General features: G+C 46.5%; 1 protein-coding gene across 1 annotated transcript in view; it reads right to left on the bottom strand.

Annotated features, from left to right (window-relative positions):
* Positions 1-9,320: 9,320 nt before the first annotated feature.
* Positions 9,321-17,163, bottom strand: part of RPA1 (replication protein A1) — a 61,000-nt gene continuing 53,157 nt past the window's right edge. The window contains exons 15-17 of the mRNA XM_079799251.1: positions 16,015-16,122; positions 13,812-13,898; positions 9,321-11,847 (exon numbers count right to left, since the gene is read on the bottom strand). Coding sequence (XP_079655377.1) covers positions 11,743-11,847; positions 13,812-13,898; positions 16,015-16,122 — 300 coding nt within the window. The 3' untranslated portion in view covers positions 9,321-11,742. The remainder of the gene's footprint in view (positions 11,848-13,811; positions 13,899-16,014; positions 16,123-17,163) is intronic.

The raw sequence follows: 17,163 nt of genomic DNA, 5'->3' as shown, positions 1-17,163 counted from the left end.
AAAGAAAACTGAACCATCACACTCAGACATTTCTGTTGGCTTAATAATTCCCACACAGGAAAGTACTGGCTCCTGCAGCGATGGGCGTCTAGAAGTTGGCCCGTTCCCCCACAGCCTGGGAGAGTCCTCTATGCAGACGACTTCCCCACAGCCTACACTTCTGTTTGGGGGGCGGGGGGGGGGGGGGCGGGCACTCTGCTCCTGCACGGTAAAAGGGAGAGTGGAGCCTGGCCGGTGTGGCTCAGCGGTTGAGTGTCAACCCAGGAACCAAGAGATCACGGGTTCAATTCCCCGTTCCCAGTTGGGGCACGTGCGCCGGGTTTCGGGCTCGATCCCCAGGAGGGGGCGTGCGGGATGTTTCTATCTCTCTATTCCTTTCCCTTCCCCTCTAAAAATCAATAAAGGAAAAACCTGTTTAAAAAAGGAAGAGTTGATTTTCACATGGTCATTTTTGTAACAGTAATAAAAGCCTTGAAGTGATCACAAAGGGAAAATGTGCCTCCTCAGAAGAGCGGAGGCAAATTATTCTAGCAACTGAATCCTAAAAGGAATTTTCAAGTAAAAATATGGCTCATGTGAAGTTGTTATGGCAACTGACATTTAAAAGTAACTGGATTTGGGCAAGTTTCTCCCTCCGCCGTCTCTGCAAAGTCTTGCAGGGACTTCATGCTAAAATTATGCTTTAATTTTAATTAGCCAAATAGGTCATAAATATAGCTTATTCCCAAATCCTTGCAAGCAGCTGATCTACTAATGAGAAAATATTCCTCTAAAAACCCACTTACCATTAAAAAATCCTAATATTTTTCTAATATAATTTATCAATTTAAACACATTGCATAATGTGATATTCTGTAGCATTCCATTAAAATGATAAATAGCAGTGTGTGTGTGGCGGGGGGCTGGGGAGGGGGGAGAACCAAGCGATTAAACAGATTGCAAGCAGTGTAACTGTACTGCCATAACCTGGGCCTCTGCCGAGAAAAACACACTCTGCTCCTCCTCAGATACAGGCCACACTGAGCGGCGTATTCCTGACGATCAGGGTATTAATAGGACAAAAGAAGGGGGGCAATAAGAAATGACAGGCAACTTCAGAGGAAATAAAATTTCTATTAGCCTTTGTCATAAGATCACATCAAAGCAATTCATATGTTTTAATCTGGGGAGAGACTAAGCAACTACTTGGGGTTTGTGCCTGGGGGCCGCCTCTGTGCATTGAACCAGACAGTTTGCATAATGAACAATTTTCATTCAATCAGGATCTCAGCACCGATAGCTCCCACTCCAGGGTCCCAGGCACTGCCTCGGAGTTTTTATTCTCCCGGCTCCCCCTGCTGGAGAAACAGCACTTAACAGGGAGGAAAGGGGGTGCAGGGCATCTTTCCCAAGCCACTACTTTAAATTTAAATCCATAAAGTTAGAGACCCGATTGCACGGGCGAGCGGGGGTGGGGGGGTGGGGGGGTGGGAGTGGGAGGGCGGGGCGGGGCGCGCGCAAGCACACACACACACACACACACACACACACACACACACACACCCCTCCCGAAAGTTCCTCTGTAAGATACCGGAGGGAGCCCTAACCAGTTTGGCTCAGTGGATAGAGCGTCAGCCTGAGGACTCAAGGGTCCCAGGTTCGATTCCGGTCAAGGACATGTACCTTGGTTGTGGGCACATCCCCAGTAGGGGGCGTGCAGGAGGCAGCTGATCGATGTTTCTCTCTCATCGATGTTTCTAACTCTATCCCTCTCCCTTCCTCTCTGTAAAATATCAATAAAATATATTTTTTTAAAAAAAGATACCTCGAACAACTCTTGCAGGAGGCAGGGAGGCTCGGAGGGGGTGTACCATGAACACCTTTGCCCTTTCCACTGTTTATTGAACTGGGATTTTAGAAATTGCTGTTTGCATTCTGGGCCAAACTTCGGGGAGACTGAAGTTGCAGGATAGAAGTTTGCCCTGAATGGCTGGTGGACATGGTCGCTGGTTTAAAACACCACGTGTCATTCCACCGGGCTAACCATCTTTCAAGTGTCCCAGCTGTCCAGGTCTTCATAAATAAAATGGGGGTTAAAAAATAAAAAGCTACCCCCACGGAATTGCATTTTCATGCATAAAGGAAAACTTAAAAGCAGAACAAATCGTTTTGGCACAACCGACATTGGCTTGGAGGAAGGAAAGTCCTGGGCGAGCCGGCTGCGCCAGGACCCGGGGCTACGGCCTAATCCCCCTTTATCCGGGGGTTTAGTTCGGCTCCCGTCGCCTTCGCTGAAGCCACAAAATGGCTCTGCTCCACCTGCCTCCATCCGGAGCGGCCACGCCGGCTGCTTTGCGGTGGGGAGGCCAGGCCAGGAGGGGCGGTGACATGAAGCCGTGTGAAACTGTTTTTGAAAACCTGGGATGATCATTTAAATGTTTAAAATATGCACATGGTAATTCAAAACTAATTACCCTGAGTACATTCGGAGCATTTATGCCATCATCTCTGGATCCTGCCTACAGATTGTGCACCGCAGCTCACTCGGGTGTTTCTATAAACTGCTCCAGCGATTTCAACTTCCCGGCTAAATCAGGCAGCCGCAGGCCCTGCTCCTGCCCCTGGTTGGTGGAGAGCCCCTCCCCCCACTTCCAGGACAGGAGGCTGCACCCTGTTTCCCAGGAGAGCCATTTGTCATGGTCATGTAGTTCTGGCTGCGAATGATTGCTCTCATTGCTGTTCATAATTGTCATTTCCATTAGTTAATTTAGGTTAAAATGACCTCTCTCCCCACCTATGCTTTTCTCCTAGTCCCTCCCCATTGCCCCTTCCTCTGTCTCAGCTTGTGGCCTCATTTCTAAATTGATTCAGGCACATCAAAAAGTTGCCTTGTCCTAGCTGGTGTGCTGCTCAGTGGTTAGCACATCGGCCCATAGACCGAAGGGGTCACGGGTTCAGTTTCCCGGTCAAGGGCACGTACCTGGTACATTGGTTGCAGGTTCGATCCCTGGCCCCAGTCGGGGCATATGTGGGAGGCAACCAATCGATGTGTCTTTCTCACATTGATGTTTCTCTCTCTCTCCACCTCCCTCTCCCCCTTCCACTCTGTCTAAAAAAATCAATGGGAAAATATCCTCTGGTGAGGATTAACAAACAAACAAAATAGCTTTGACATTCACATCGCACCCGGTTACCTCTCCATTTAGGAGTGAATATGGGAAATTTTCAAAAAGACAAAGGGGTTGTGGGGTGGCCACACCCACCAGCTCTCTTGAGAACAGAACTGAAAGCGGGTCAACCTGAACGGACAGCAGCCATTGCTGAGCATATTATCCTAGCGAAGGGCACGCATACGCACAAGGCACATGCATGTGCACACACACGTCATACACGTACACACATTCCTCGTATGTGGAGGAAACTCTGCTTACAGCCTGGACTAATTAGACATGGGCGGGTCCTGAGGCAAATTCCTTTCCCCATTTTCCAGAATAAAATGAGTCCTCTTCCTTTGGGGGCACTAAACCAGCATGCCAATGGCTAAGAGAAGGATGATGCTGTGGCTGAAATAGCTTCAACTTCCTAAGTTTATCCAGAGACAACTGACCTCAGGCTGGGGAGCTGGAATTGCAAGAGACACAATTCCGGAGTCAAGACATTAGCCATGGCTTATAAAGATGCTCCAGGAAACAGAGGAGCGGAGGCTGCCTCCTTCTTCGCTCCTTGAAGATGCCAGCGGCAGGTTTCAGACGTTTAGGAATAGGAAACTGGGTTAGATTCCCACAGCCGGCTGAAGGCTGAGAGAGTGATATTACCGGGTTTAACTAGAGCCATTAAGAGACTCTTCATTATCCCCACACCACCATGACCAAAGTTATCACATGAGCCATAATGCAAGAGAGAATTTCATTCCATCAACAAGAGAGGGAGCCAGTCTATCTTTGTCCAAAGAAAATGAGCAGCCCAGCATGAAGCTTGTGAGGAATTGAGTGTACAACACTCCAATAACATCCCCGGCAGGCTTTCCTCAGCGGTTCCATTGGCTAAGCAGAGCGGGCTGCCCTGGAGCGACCTTCCTGGGTGCCTGGCTTGCCAGGACGCCCACTCTAGGGGCAACCGCAAGGTCAATTAAAGACCAAAAACACACGCTGAGGCCGCATTCCTAAGGGCTTACGTATTAAGGCCCAAGAAAATCAAGGCCAGGCCGCTCCCCTAATGTCCAGAAACCTCATTTTAAAATCTACTCCTTGGCCCCAGCTGGTTTGGCTCAGTGGATAGAGCGTCAGCCTGCGGACTGAAGGGCACGGGGTTGGATTCCAGTCAAGGGCACATGCCTGGGTTGGGGGCTCGATCCCCGGTGTAAGGTGTGCAAGAGGCAGCTGATCCATGATTCTCTCTCATCATTGATGTTTCTATCTCTCTCTCCCTCTCCCTCTCTGAAATCAATAAAAACATATTAAATACATACATACATACATACATACATACAAAATCTACTCCTTGGACCCAGCCAGTTCCCTGGGTGTCACCCGCACCCGGTTCATTTTCCTCTACCCCTCGTGCCTACACTGTGTGCCATTCCTTCAGCTTGAAATGGCCCTTCTCCCTGCCACACTACTTTTCTCACCTTTGCGATCACCACTCCCTAGCTTCGAGGCTGCCTCCACCAGGCCCTGTCCCCTCCTCTCCACCACACACGCCATCTGCTCTATATCACTTTGTCTACGAAGTGTTCTTGCATTCTGTGGGCCTTGCCCTCTCAGATTAAAATTTAGGGAAGGAAGGAAGCCTTATATTTCCTTTGCATTTCTTGTGGCATCTCAAATAGGATTTTCACGTTAGAGACACCCAGGTTAGATATACCGACTGACCTGGTAGTTTTATAGCTGGAGTTAGAAGATCCGTAAATGACCCAGCATCCTCCCCTCCCCCCACCCCCCCGCCACACACACACCAAGCAAAAATTGCACCCCTCATTCAGATGTTCCTGGCATCCTATAACTTGCCCAAAGCCAGATTTATTGCTCCCGCTGTAAAGTGTATCTTCTCTAAGCCTCACTTAAAAGCTACCACTTGGCAGAAGATCAAGCGGGAAGTGTAGGATAGTAGGTGATGGCGAGGGTAGGAGGGGGTGGGGAGGGCGGGGTGGAGCCAATAATGGAAGCTCCGAGAACTACCAGCTCAATATTTAACCTCACTGGTAATTTGCTGTGACAATTATGCCACGAACGGAACGCTATGACTATGCAAGAATGTCGCGCCCTAATTAAGAGGGCTCTGCTCTTCCTCGCCGCCCGCCCGCCCTGTAATAGCACACGCAAAATGAGGCTTGGCTCCGGGAGCTAAGGGTTCTATTAGGAGGCATGTGCAGCATGCGGCTGTGGCATGCACATCTGCCCGTGAGTGATGCCGCCCGGGGAAGCCGGCTAACACCTTCAATTCGCCTTCCGATGAGAAGGGAAGAGAGCTGTTCGGGCGTCTCACAACGCAAGGCCTGTCTGACTGACAGGCATCTTCCCCGAACACCTGCGCGTGCCTCCACTGCAAATGGACCCGCTTCCCCACAGCACCGCTCTCCAGCAGGCAGGTTCGGAGAGGGTCTGATCCTTAAAGAGGAAGGAACCAGGGTTTTCATACAAATAAAAGTCCACGGAAACTAATTTTCCTCTTAAAGATGGAGAGGAAGGCAGCAGGAACCGATCCCCCCGCCACCCTCCCGCTCCCTCTCCCCTCAACACACACCACACCCTACACGCTGCCTGAAAGACAAAAGGATATTATTAAAATCACAGCTATAAAGAAGGATGTTGCCATCTTCTAAATTGACTGCTAGATTCATGGATCGTGGCTAAGCAAGACAAACCGTTTTCTGCTTAATTAGTGGCTCCTTTATGGAAGGTTTGCTGCCTGGAGAGAGCCCATTAGAGGAGGAGAGCTCATTTACAGCGATGCACCTTGGAAAGCTATTGGAATTTTAAGTAAATAGTGGAGAAGGAGATGGGGTAGAGGTGGGAGCAGGGGTGCCACGGAGGCAGAGAAGCGTCCACACAAGGCCAGCTCTGCATTCCAAGCCCAGCGCCGGGGAGATGGGCAAACACAGAAGCTCTAAAATTTTAGGCCAACAGAAGTGACCTCTGCGCCATGGCTGACTGAAGATATAAATAAACTTCAACATGAACAGCAGTGTCAACTGCGCGGGGAGAGATGAGAGTCCAATTGGGGCTTATTTTTTCCAAAGTCCAGGTTGTTCTGACTCCGTTTCGGGGCGGGGACAGCATTTGTGAGCACAAAGCGGCTGCTCCCCGCAGCGAGTCCCCCGCTTTCCCGGGCGCCAGCCCCTCGGCCGGTTACCTAACCACCCAGAGGAAGCGGCACCACACACCAGTTAAATATAGGCCGAGTTATCTGCATTTTACAAGCTCCAGGAACGTTATCTGCGGAAGCTGTCATTTATAATGACAGCACAAACTTCCAATTACCACCTGGGCAATACACTCGGGAGCAGGGATGATTTCATAAGAATGGCTCACAATTATTAAAAGTTTACATGGTTTCTTTGGAACTGGATATAAATATTTCTCCCGAGGCAGGTGGCATTAAGTTTTTCAGGGGGACTATATTCAAGGCTTGGGGGAAAAAAAAAAAAAAGATTGTTTTCTTCAAAACCCTGTGTTTCCAGATTTATCAACAGCTAAGCAGTGGGTGCGAGGTGACAGCCACTAAGAGCCTGGAGAAGCTGGAAGGTTGTAAAAATGGCCAGGGGGCTGGTTTGAAGTCTCAAGTACACCCACAAGTTCACTGGCAAGTCTACCTAACTCCCATGGCACCTGCACAGCTTCCTGTGCCAGGGCCGGATACAGGGCGAGCATTACCAGACAGCCCTTGACCTACATGAAGGCTACAACGTGTGCGTGTTTCACATCACCCAGTTCTTTGGGAAATCTTTCCTGGCGACGCTGGTCTCCAGTGATCTCCCCGCTTATTGGATTTTAATTTGACTTGTGATATTGCTACTTAGCTCCAAGCCTTGCTCCAGATAGACCACAGTTCTTGGGGGCAAGGAATCTGGCTTTAAAATCACCTACACAGAGGGTGCAACAGGCAGCCCGTGAAGACAAGTGCTACATCCTTTTTCTCAACGACTCAACAAAAACCCACCATCACAAATGTAAATAAGAGATTTCATAATCATTGACGAATGGATGTAGGTAAAGAATCAGGTTGATTTCTAAAGCAAGTCAAGAGGCCATTTCTGCCGCACTAGCAGAAAACAGGAGGGGCGGGGGGCCTGGGCCTCTTTGCAGATACCACCCCCTCGTGTGGTAGGTGGAATGAATCACGATGGCCCCACAGCCGTTTCTCCCCTCTCCTCCCTACATCAGTCTATCTGCTTTTGCTCCAGAGGACCCTAGGACCTGCTCAAAGTACCTGCCAGCCCCTCATGTTATACAGGTTACAGGAGTTATCACCAGACTAAGGCAAAGGAAAAGCAACCAGGGAACCTAAGAGAACAAGAAAAGAAGGCATACATTTTCACAGCCCCACAAAGGATACATGCTCGGGCCCATCAAAGGCTGAGTGCTTAGGATAACAATCAGAAAGTATAAGCATCCAGCGAAAGTGAATTGGCTCAATAAATTTACACATCCATATAGCCAAATACCAACTCAAATTGTGCAGCTCTATTTTTATTGAAATAGAATGTCCATGCTACGAGTAAAGTATGCTTAGTAAAAAGTAGTCAGATATACAAGTGATTCTTGCTGACGGGTGGAATTATGGGTAAAGTTGTTCTTCTCTGCAGGTTATTTTTCTACAATGAACACAAATTACTTGCATAAGAAATAATGATCCAAATAGTCCCTATTCCTTTATCTTTTTTTCCTTTTTTAAACAGTGTGTATCTTTTTTAAAAATATATATATATATATATTTATTGATTTCAGAGAGGAAGGAAGAGGGAGAGAAAGATAGAAACATCAATGATGAGAGAGAATCATTGATCGGCTGCCTCCTACAGCATGTGCCCTTGACAGGAATCGAACCCGGGACCCTTCAGTCCTCAGGCTGACGATCTATCCACTGAGCCAAACCAGCTAGGGCAACAAGTGTGTATCTTTTTATTTTAAATATATTTTTATTGATTTCAGGGAGGGAGGGAGGGAGGGAGGGAGTGAGGGAGGGAGAGAGGGAAGGAGGGGGGAGAGAGAGAGAGAGAGAGAGAGAGAGAGAGAGAGAGAGAGAAAGAAAGAAACATCAATGATGAGAGAGGACCATTGATCGGCTGCCTCCTGGGATAGAGCCTGCAACCCCAGCACATGCCCTTGACCAGAATTGAACCTGGGATCCTTCAGTCTGTAGGCTGACACTCTATCCACTGAGCCAAACTGGCTAGGGCTCCTTTTTTCTTTAACAATATTTAACATTGGCTTTATAAAAGAATTTACTTGCCTTAGCCGATTTGGCTCAGTGGATAGAGCACTGGCCCTAGGACGGAAGGGTCCTGGGCTCGATTCCAGTCAAGGACATGTACTGCAGTTGTAGGCTTGATCTGTGGCCCCAGATAGGGGCGCGCGCAGGAGGGAACTAATCGATGTGTCTCTCTCACATTGTTTCCCTCTGTCTCTCCCCGTCCCTTCCACTCTCTCTAAAAATCAATGGAAAAATATCCTTGGATGAAGATTAACAACAAATATATATATTCACACACACACTAGAGGCCCAGAGCATGAAATCGTGTGCAGGTACGGTCCCTAGGCCTAGCCTGCCATCAGGGCCATCTTCCCTGGCTGCCAGCAGCTGGCCCCGCCCCCCGCTGCCACCCACCCGGGGTCCCGGTTCGCCATCGGCGATCGGAGCCTGCTGGGCGAGAGGTGGTCAGTGCACCTCAAAGTGACTGGTCGAGCAGTTGTTCTGCCGTTATGGTTGCTGGGCTTTTATTATATAGGACACACACACACACACACACACACACACTCTCAGTAAAAATGTTTATAAAAGCCAGAACTCTACCAACAGAGTGGGTTATAAATCTAAGAGCTAACCAACCACATAAAAAGATGGCAGGGGTGGGGGTGGGGAAGAAATCCTCTCTGAGATAAGGAAACAATCAATCTACCAGGCAAGCAGCGGCCTTCTAACAAGTGAAAAGAGACTGAACAACCTGTTTTTTTCTATAAATAAAACCTTGTAAGGCATATCGCCAAAGAAACACAAGTCAATATAAACCTTTACATACTGGGCTGCCAAACTTCACTTTTAGACAGTATATTAATTATGTAGTCAATAGCCATGGGTTTCATTGGTGTATTAAATACCACGATCAATATTATTTATCCTTTTCGAAGACAGGCCACTCAGGGGGGGAAAAGAAGCAAGGGGAGGGGAAATTTTTGACCCTGCAGTTCCAAAAAGTCAGGACAGCACACGAGAGATTAGCAAGGCTTTAATGGGAAGCATAAAACACTAAAAATATGGACAGAAATCAGATTATTACCCTTAGACTTTTTTTCCTGCCTCCTTCACAATGAGACTGGAGGGAATCCAAGAACCATTTAAAATAAAGGCGAAATGATTAGATTTCTTCCCTAATTGCTTAACGCTGATGTCATGGTGTACGCAAAATAAGCATCGATCTCTAAGTGAAAGATGAGAAATAGAACAACATGAACAGCCTTTAGAGTAAACTATATCCAAGACAATTCTAAGAACTGTGGGCCAGAATCTATTTAGGCAACCCTCAGGGACCTCGCTCTCTTAAAAGCATAACAGTGGAGCCAATTTCTGATGCTCCTCTACCAGTGATCTGATTTTTAGTAGGAAAACCTGCTAACCACCCTCCCCAGAGGGAGCCGCCCACCCCCAGAACAACCTGGTGGATTTCTCATCACATCCATGTAGAAACGCTGGTTTCATCACAGTCACTGAGAACACACGGTGACTGGTACTCTCTTGAGATATGTCAGGGCAACATGGCCAGCAGACAGAAGTGTGTGTGTGTGTGTGGGGGGGGGTGCGGGGGGGAATGATGGGAGTGGTATGTATCAAAGACTGGTCACTGGAATGGAAGCTAGTTTATCACTTCCAACCCACAATTTGTCCATCCAGAACAGTGCTCGAGACTTAATTTTCTAGCCAGCGCTTTATAAGCCAGGTCAGACAGAAAAGAACTTCAACAAAAATTGTCGAGGCCTCGGCCAGAGAATCAAGTGCAGCCCATGACCATCTTCTGAGACTAGAATGTGCCTAAACAATTAGCGGGCCGAGAAAAAGACCCTCTGTCTGTTCTGAACCGGGGAGCCATCCTGCCTGGAGCCGCTGGTTCCTCCTAAGAGGACAGCTAAGGATGAAACAGACCGGACGTCCATCACTAAAGCTCCACAGAGGGCCTCCACCCGCGGCTTGCCCAATTCAAAACCCAGGTCCGACCTCTAGGCCGACTGCAGCGCTGCCTGGGTACCTGGGGAGGGATGTGCAGCCACTGCCAAGCGGTGGGCTGCAGCCACCAGACAGGTAATTAGTATGATTAGGAACACACAGAGCAGGCATGCTCTTGCTGACGGAAAAGCCCAGCAGCGTAATTACTGTTTTCTTACCGGCTCACTGTCTGTGCACATTTCAAAGCCTGGTTGGTGTTAGACTGCTGTGTAAACATCAATAAAACCCCAAAGTGTCTTATCATCGGCATTCTTGGGTACAATGGCTTTTTGTTTTTAGTGTTTTCATTCTTTTAAAGATGCATTTCAGGGTTGCAAACCTTAGGAAGAATGATCTCCGCGCCTTGGACTAATCTTCGAGTTTGCAATGAGTTAACGTCTCCCCCCAGTGAACATTTATTAGGAAGGCTAATTAACTGCTTTCTAGTTACAAGAACCCTCTGCATTCAGAGAAAGTAGGATTCACAAGCAAATACACTGTTTATTAAAGCAAAGTAAAATACTACCTATTTAACACAGTTTAAATCAAGAAATGAAACACAAATGCAAGAAACATGTACAGGTAGAAAGAAGTTGTGTGTTCACCTTCCGAAATGCAATATTAATTGAAGTGAAAACGAAAGCAAAGCTTTGTAGGTGCCTGGATGCCCCTAGGGGACGGCAAGTCAATGCTTATCAGCCTTTCTCAGAAGAGACAATTTTGATTAATATCAGACCCATCTGACTTGGTCTATTAAGCCCTGGAGGAAGGATATTCTTCAGATATAGGAGATAGGCCTTTGATTAATAATTCTACCCTATTGCCATTCCGGGCATTAACGACGTGGCACCTCTGCAAGGAGGGCCTCTGAATTCTGGGAAGAAGACGCGCTTACTAAACACCCAGGTTCCACACAACCACCCCTCACGCTCCCTCCCGGGAAGGAACCCAGCTGTGAAGGTGTCCCCACTGGGGGAGCAGAAGCTCCAGTTCTACAATTTACTTCACTGTCTGCAGAATTAGGGTCAATTACATGTGACATAATTCCTGCTTGAAGATAATGAAGTCTCAATAAAAAGGACAAAAGCCTGAAGAGGGAGAGGCTGGTACTACACTGCCCGCCAGCCGACCCTTCGCTCTGACCGCTACACCCCGGCCATCTGAGCATGTTTTCCCTTGCCTACCAATGGGTTTTGAGATGCACATAAAAGAGGAAATTGCTTAGTCCACCATAAAGAGGCTCTAGCCACTGAGAAGCTAATGTGAAATCGTCGCACGGGGGGTGAGAAGAAATCAATTTCATTTCGACTCTATTTCCAAACTTCGGCCCCATCAGCACGGCTCTCCTCACATTGCTGCATTTCTCCTGATGTTCATGATCAACCTTCTGCTGTATTCTCTGTAGTCCACCGGCTTCACGTCCATCACAGTGGCCTTAATGCGAGACTCATCCTTTGAGAAGAGAAAAGCAGTTTGTGAACAAAGGGGAGCCCGTGGCATGGAGCTGTGGTGATAACCACCTTTGCTTCAACGGTTTCAATGATCCCAGCAGGAGGAAACACAGACAGGCTGGATCCAGAGGTCCGCCATTCCAATAAAGGAAAAACCGTGAGAGCCGAGTCCAGACTTCCAGGGGCTGGGAGAGTGGACAGAGGCCTCCCTGCAACACAGGCCCTCTCATCCTTTCCTCACGCTCCCAAACACTTCCCAGAATTCAGAAACCTTGGATCCACACGGGATGGACCTTAGAGGGCTTGTCAAGTTCAATGTATTCTCTTTATAGAGGGGTAAAGAACTCAGAGAAGGCCAGTCACTTGCCTAAAGCCACACAGCGAGTTCTGAAAGCTGAGTGTGGTGTGAACGAAAAGCACCTGTGGCAGAGGAGGGAGCCCTGGGTTAGGTCTCATCTCAGCTCGGCCGGAGAGGCAGCTCCCTGCACTTCAGCTTCCCCGTCCTCACCAGGAAGGGACTGCGTAACCCTCCAATCCCTCCTGACCCCACCTCACTCAGACATCCTATCACAGACGCCTGGCTCCCTATCTCATTTAATGCTCATAAGAACAAACACATCTACCACCAGGTAGGAAGATGGAGGTCTAATAACAAAATGGAACGTGTTAACCCTGAAACAAGTAGAGATGTTCTGAGTTCTCCCCGGACCCATTAGAATGGAACAGTCCCTTTAGAGGCAGAACGGGGTGATGCCCACAAAGGTGGCAGAGTCTAGCTCCAGGGCCCCCACACTTCAGTGTGCTCAGTAATTACTCAACACAGTCACATTTCTAGGCATGGTTAAGAGCAAAGCTCTGAACGTGGACTGCCTGGGCTGGAATCGTAGCTCTGCCACTCATTAGGATATGACTTTAGGCAAGTTACTTATTTTCTGTAGGCAACATTTTTCATTGGTAAAATGGAGATAACAATCGTTCCTACATATAGGGTTACTGTCAGGATCTAGTGAGATGATCTATGGAAAGAAAAGGTGAAGAACAGTATCTGTCAGAAAGTAAATGCTTGCCCTGACTGGTTTGGCTCAGTGGATAGAGCAGTGATGGGCAACCTTTTGAGCTTGGTGTGTCAAACTTCACCAAAAAACTGAGCATAACTCGGGTAGTGTGTCACTTTGAGGAAAAAACATTATTTCGCAAATGTTTCATCCTCAGGAGCAGCAAATGTTTCATCATCGGCATCATCAAAAATGGCTACGCGTGTCAGTGCTGACACACGTGTCATAGGTTCGCCATCACTGGGATAGAGCGTCGGCTTGCGGACTGAGTGGGCCCAGGTTCGATTCCGGTCAAGGGCATGTGCCTTGGTTGTGGGCACATCCCCAGTGGAGGGGGGGGGGGCGCGGTGCAAGAGGCAGCTGATCGATGTTTCTCTCTCATAGATGTTTCTGGCTCTCTGTCCCTCTCCCTTCCTCTCTGTAAAAAATCAATAAAATATATTTAAAAAAAACAAAAACAAAAAGAAAGAAAGTAAATGCTTAACACATGCTATCGTATTCTGACTATACAACTATATGATGTTGTAGGTAATTTTAACTACATATGGTCTTTGTTTCATATACCGACTTCAGAACCCAAACCTTGTGGAAGATGCGAACCCACTAGACATATTACCATTCTTGGTCAGCATACCAACAAAAAGGCCCAGGTTTTAACTGAAAAGGCCATATAGCATTTCCCCCCTAGACGCCCCACACTGGACAGGGGACTTAATCTCTAAGTCCATTGCCTCATCTTACCACGGGGATGATCATGGTACCTCCGTGTTAAGATGACTCTATGAGTGCCCCACGCAGGGTGCTTAGCTTAGGTCGGCACACAGCAAGCAATGAGCTGACACCGAGACATGTGGGTGGCACACAGAAGTTTCCCACGCTAACCCTTCTGCAGCCCGGTGACCTTACTTACATTGTAGGTCTCCAGTTTGACTCTGATCTTGAACACGAAAGACCGAAAGTTGGCATTCTGGAAAATTTCCTCAAACGCCTGCTCATTCTGCGAAAAGAAATAGAAAACTTTAGGCTTGAACACTACTGAACCATCTGATAATATCTATTAGAGTTTTAAAAAGACTTTAAGAAAAATCTCTGAGAAAATTATCACCCTAGTCATTTGAAATTACTCAGGAATGACTAATCTACAGATAACAATTCATTATATAAATCTATTTAAGTAGGATTGTATTTAAAATTAAAATACTTTTATCTAGAGTATTCAATTTCATAAAGACAGAAAACAGAATGGTGGTGGGGGGGTAGGTTCAGGTGGGAAAGGGGAACCAGTGTTTGATGGGAACAGAATTTCAGTTTGGGGAGATGAAAAGTTCTGGGGCTAGATGGTGGTGATGGTCGTACAACAATGCAAATGCACTTAATAAGCTGTACAACTTAAAAATGATTAAAATGATTAATTTTATGTGTATTTTACTATAATAAATAAATGGAAATACTTCTAAAGTTTATGATGGAATAGATCTGAGGCCCAGCATCTTCCTTATAAATTGAGATTAAAACAAACATTCAGAAAGAGGTTCAAGTTATCCTACATACTATTTCAACCTCTGTATTTTCAACTACTGATTTGATGAGCAGGTGAAGAGGATGGTAAAGTGGGCAAGGTTGAGGAAAGCCTAAAAATGCAGCCCTTTCCCTCTTTCTCTTGCCCCTCAAATACTATTTGATTAAACTTCTTTGTAAAAAAAAAAAAGTCTGGTTAACAGCGGGACTAGAGAAAGCATTTTACATATACATAAAATAAATTTACAATCTATAATAATAAAAGCATAATATGCTAATTAGACCAGATGTCCTTCCAGACTAAGCCGCCACGGTGTCAGGGGCCGGGCCCGAGGTAGCAGCAGCAGCAGCAGCAGCAGCGGGGGCCAAGCCTCCTGCACGAATTTCGTGGATCGGGCCTCTAGTAACTATTAAATTAATAGTTTAGATCAGCTAAGTGTTATCTTGGCAAGCCACATGGAACATGAAAATGGCTTTGTTTCGTAAACTCTGGTGTAAAGGTTACTTCACACACAAAACAATCCTCTGGGCTTTCAGATATGTAAATAAAACAGTGTGTTACACCTTCAGAAAATTATACCAGAGGCCATTATTCTTCCAACATCAGGGAAAGCATGGAGCGCATGCTCCAGGAATATCCCAGGTCCTGAGGGAAGAGTTCCTCGATGTCCTCATTCACCAGCAGTAAAAACAGTCAAATGTAATAAGCTCATAAAAAACCCTGAGAGGCTGCTTGGAGCCTTGAAATCTGATATGAAAATAGAGGGCCAGGCAAAACAGATAAGAGAGACCATCATACTTTACAGTCAACCCCAGTTATTTCTACAAAGGGCTTGTTGGGATTTCTTCCAGGGACCTCAGGGACAAAATTTTAAAAAGTCGTGGGGCAGAGGCACAGAAAAAGAGTACAAAAAACACACCAAACAAATGTCAAATCCCTTTCCTATGCTTTTCCAAGAATTTTAATGGACTTTGTGGAAATGGCGGGGAGGGGGAATCAATAGCTAGATGCCAATTTGTGACCCAGAAAATAGTCTTATTGGGTTTTTTTTTACACGTTTTGAGCAAATATCTTTCCTAAGTTTAACATAATTAGTAATCTGTTCCCTGCACTAAATAAACCTAAAATGTAAAAATTCAAATTTATAAAAGTGAAATGGATAAAGTTAATGTATGAAAGAAAGTTACTGCATTAAAAAAAATCGCATCTGATCACTTAAAACAGCAAGTACCGTAGCTGTGATTTTAAACCAGGATGTGACTTGACTTTTCAGGAAGGTGTTTATTACGCTGAAAGGCACACTTGTATTTCAGAAGATACCTTCCATGTCTCAGGTGACCACAAGCACACCGCCTCTGGTGTGCTAACCTAACAGGAGAAACAGTGCTGCTTTGAGGCACGCTTGTCTATGTGACTCCATCACCCCATTGTTAGCAAACCCAAGATGGACAACAATAGATAAAATCAGATGAGCACCTCAAATGATCATCAGACTGAGAAACTGTACACAACACCCAAAAGAAACAAACACAATATTCAAGAGCCACGTTCCAGCACAGGAACTATTGCAGTGATGACAGAAGACGTGGCTGACCTTCTCCTTTAACTCTCCAAGGTAAGCAGTGCTTTGTCCGAGGATGGCCTCTGCAGACTCCTGGAAACAAGTGACCCACTGATTCTCTTGATAATCGGCAATATTTACCTACAAAATACAACTCTATTATTTCGGCAAAGAAATCATAGAAGGGAGACACATTCAGAGATTAACTTTTTCCACTCATTAAAATAATCACCAGGGAGAAAACTATTACCACCGTGTATATTATATTCTTGCCAGAGAATGTAAAAAGTATCATTCAAAAAGAGTTTAAAATGTAAGTGTGGCCCTGGCCGGCATGGCTCTGCTGGTTGAGCATCCTCCCGTGTACTGAAAGGTCACCGGTTCGGTCCAGGTGCATTTGGGAGGCAACCGATCGATGTCTCTCTCTCACATCAATGTTTTCTCTCTCTCTCTCTCCCTCCCTCTCCATAATCAATAAACACACACACACACACACACACACACACACACACACACACTAAAATGTAAGTCTCTATCACAGCACAAATACGATATGCTATGGATGTGTGGATTCAGGCCTCAATGCAGATACAGTCCGACCCAAACTGTCCTTCAGACGCAGAATCCAGGCACCCTGGACTCAGCTCCCCTCCAGCTGCGATGCCTCTGGACTAAAGGGTTGAATAAGCTTCCAATGAGTCAGGGCAGGCTCCCCGCATTTTAAACTGCACAACCTTCAGTCAGTAGGAGGCGCTCCATGGGGCAGCTCAGTCACTGCTGAGCACCCAGACAATGTAAAAGCCTGAGCTAAGGGCCTATGTATGGTCAGTCACCAGATTTACCTAGCAACAGAAAGGAGCAATCAAGTGTCTCCAGTTGGACCATGGTGTAAAATTAAAGAGGGGAGTCGAGGAAGAAAGTGGGTCACAAAGAATCCAGTTGCTAAAAGGGAAAAGGGCCCTGCTTGGTAGCTCAGAGAGTAGTCCAAATACACGAAGGTTTCGGATTTGATCCCGGGTCAGGGCACATACAAGAATCAACCAATGAATGTGTAATTAAGTGGAACAACAAATCAATGCGCCTCTCTCTCTCTCTCTCTCAAATCAATAAATAAAAATTTAAAAGGAAACGAAAATGAGAGCAAAATTTTTTTAATAAAGGTATCATTTTGATGATTTTACA

The sequence above is a fragment of the Cnephaeus nilssonii genome (genome assembly GCF_951640355.1).
Source record: "Cnephaeus nilssonii genome assembly, chromosome: 19".
Lineage (NCBI taxonomy): Eukaryota > Metazoa > Chordata > Mammalia > Chiroptera > Vespertilionidae > Cnephaeus > Cnephaeus nilssonii.
The sequence above is the reverse complement of the archived record's forward strand: the minus strand, read 5'-3'. Positions and strand labels throughout refer to the sequence as shown.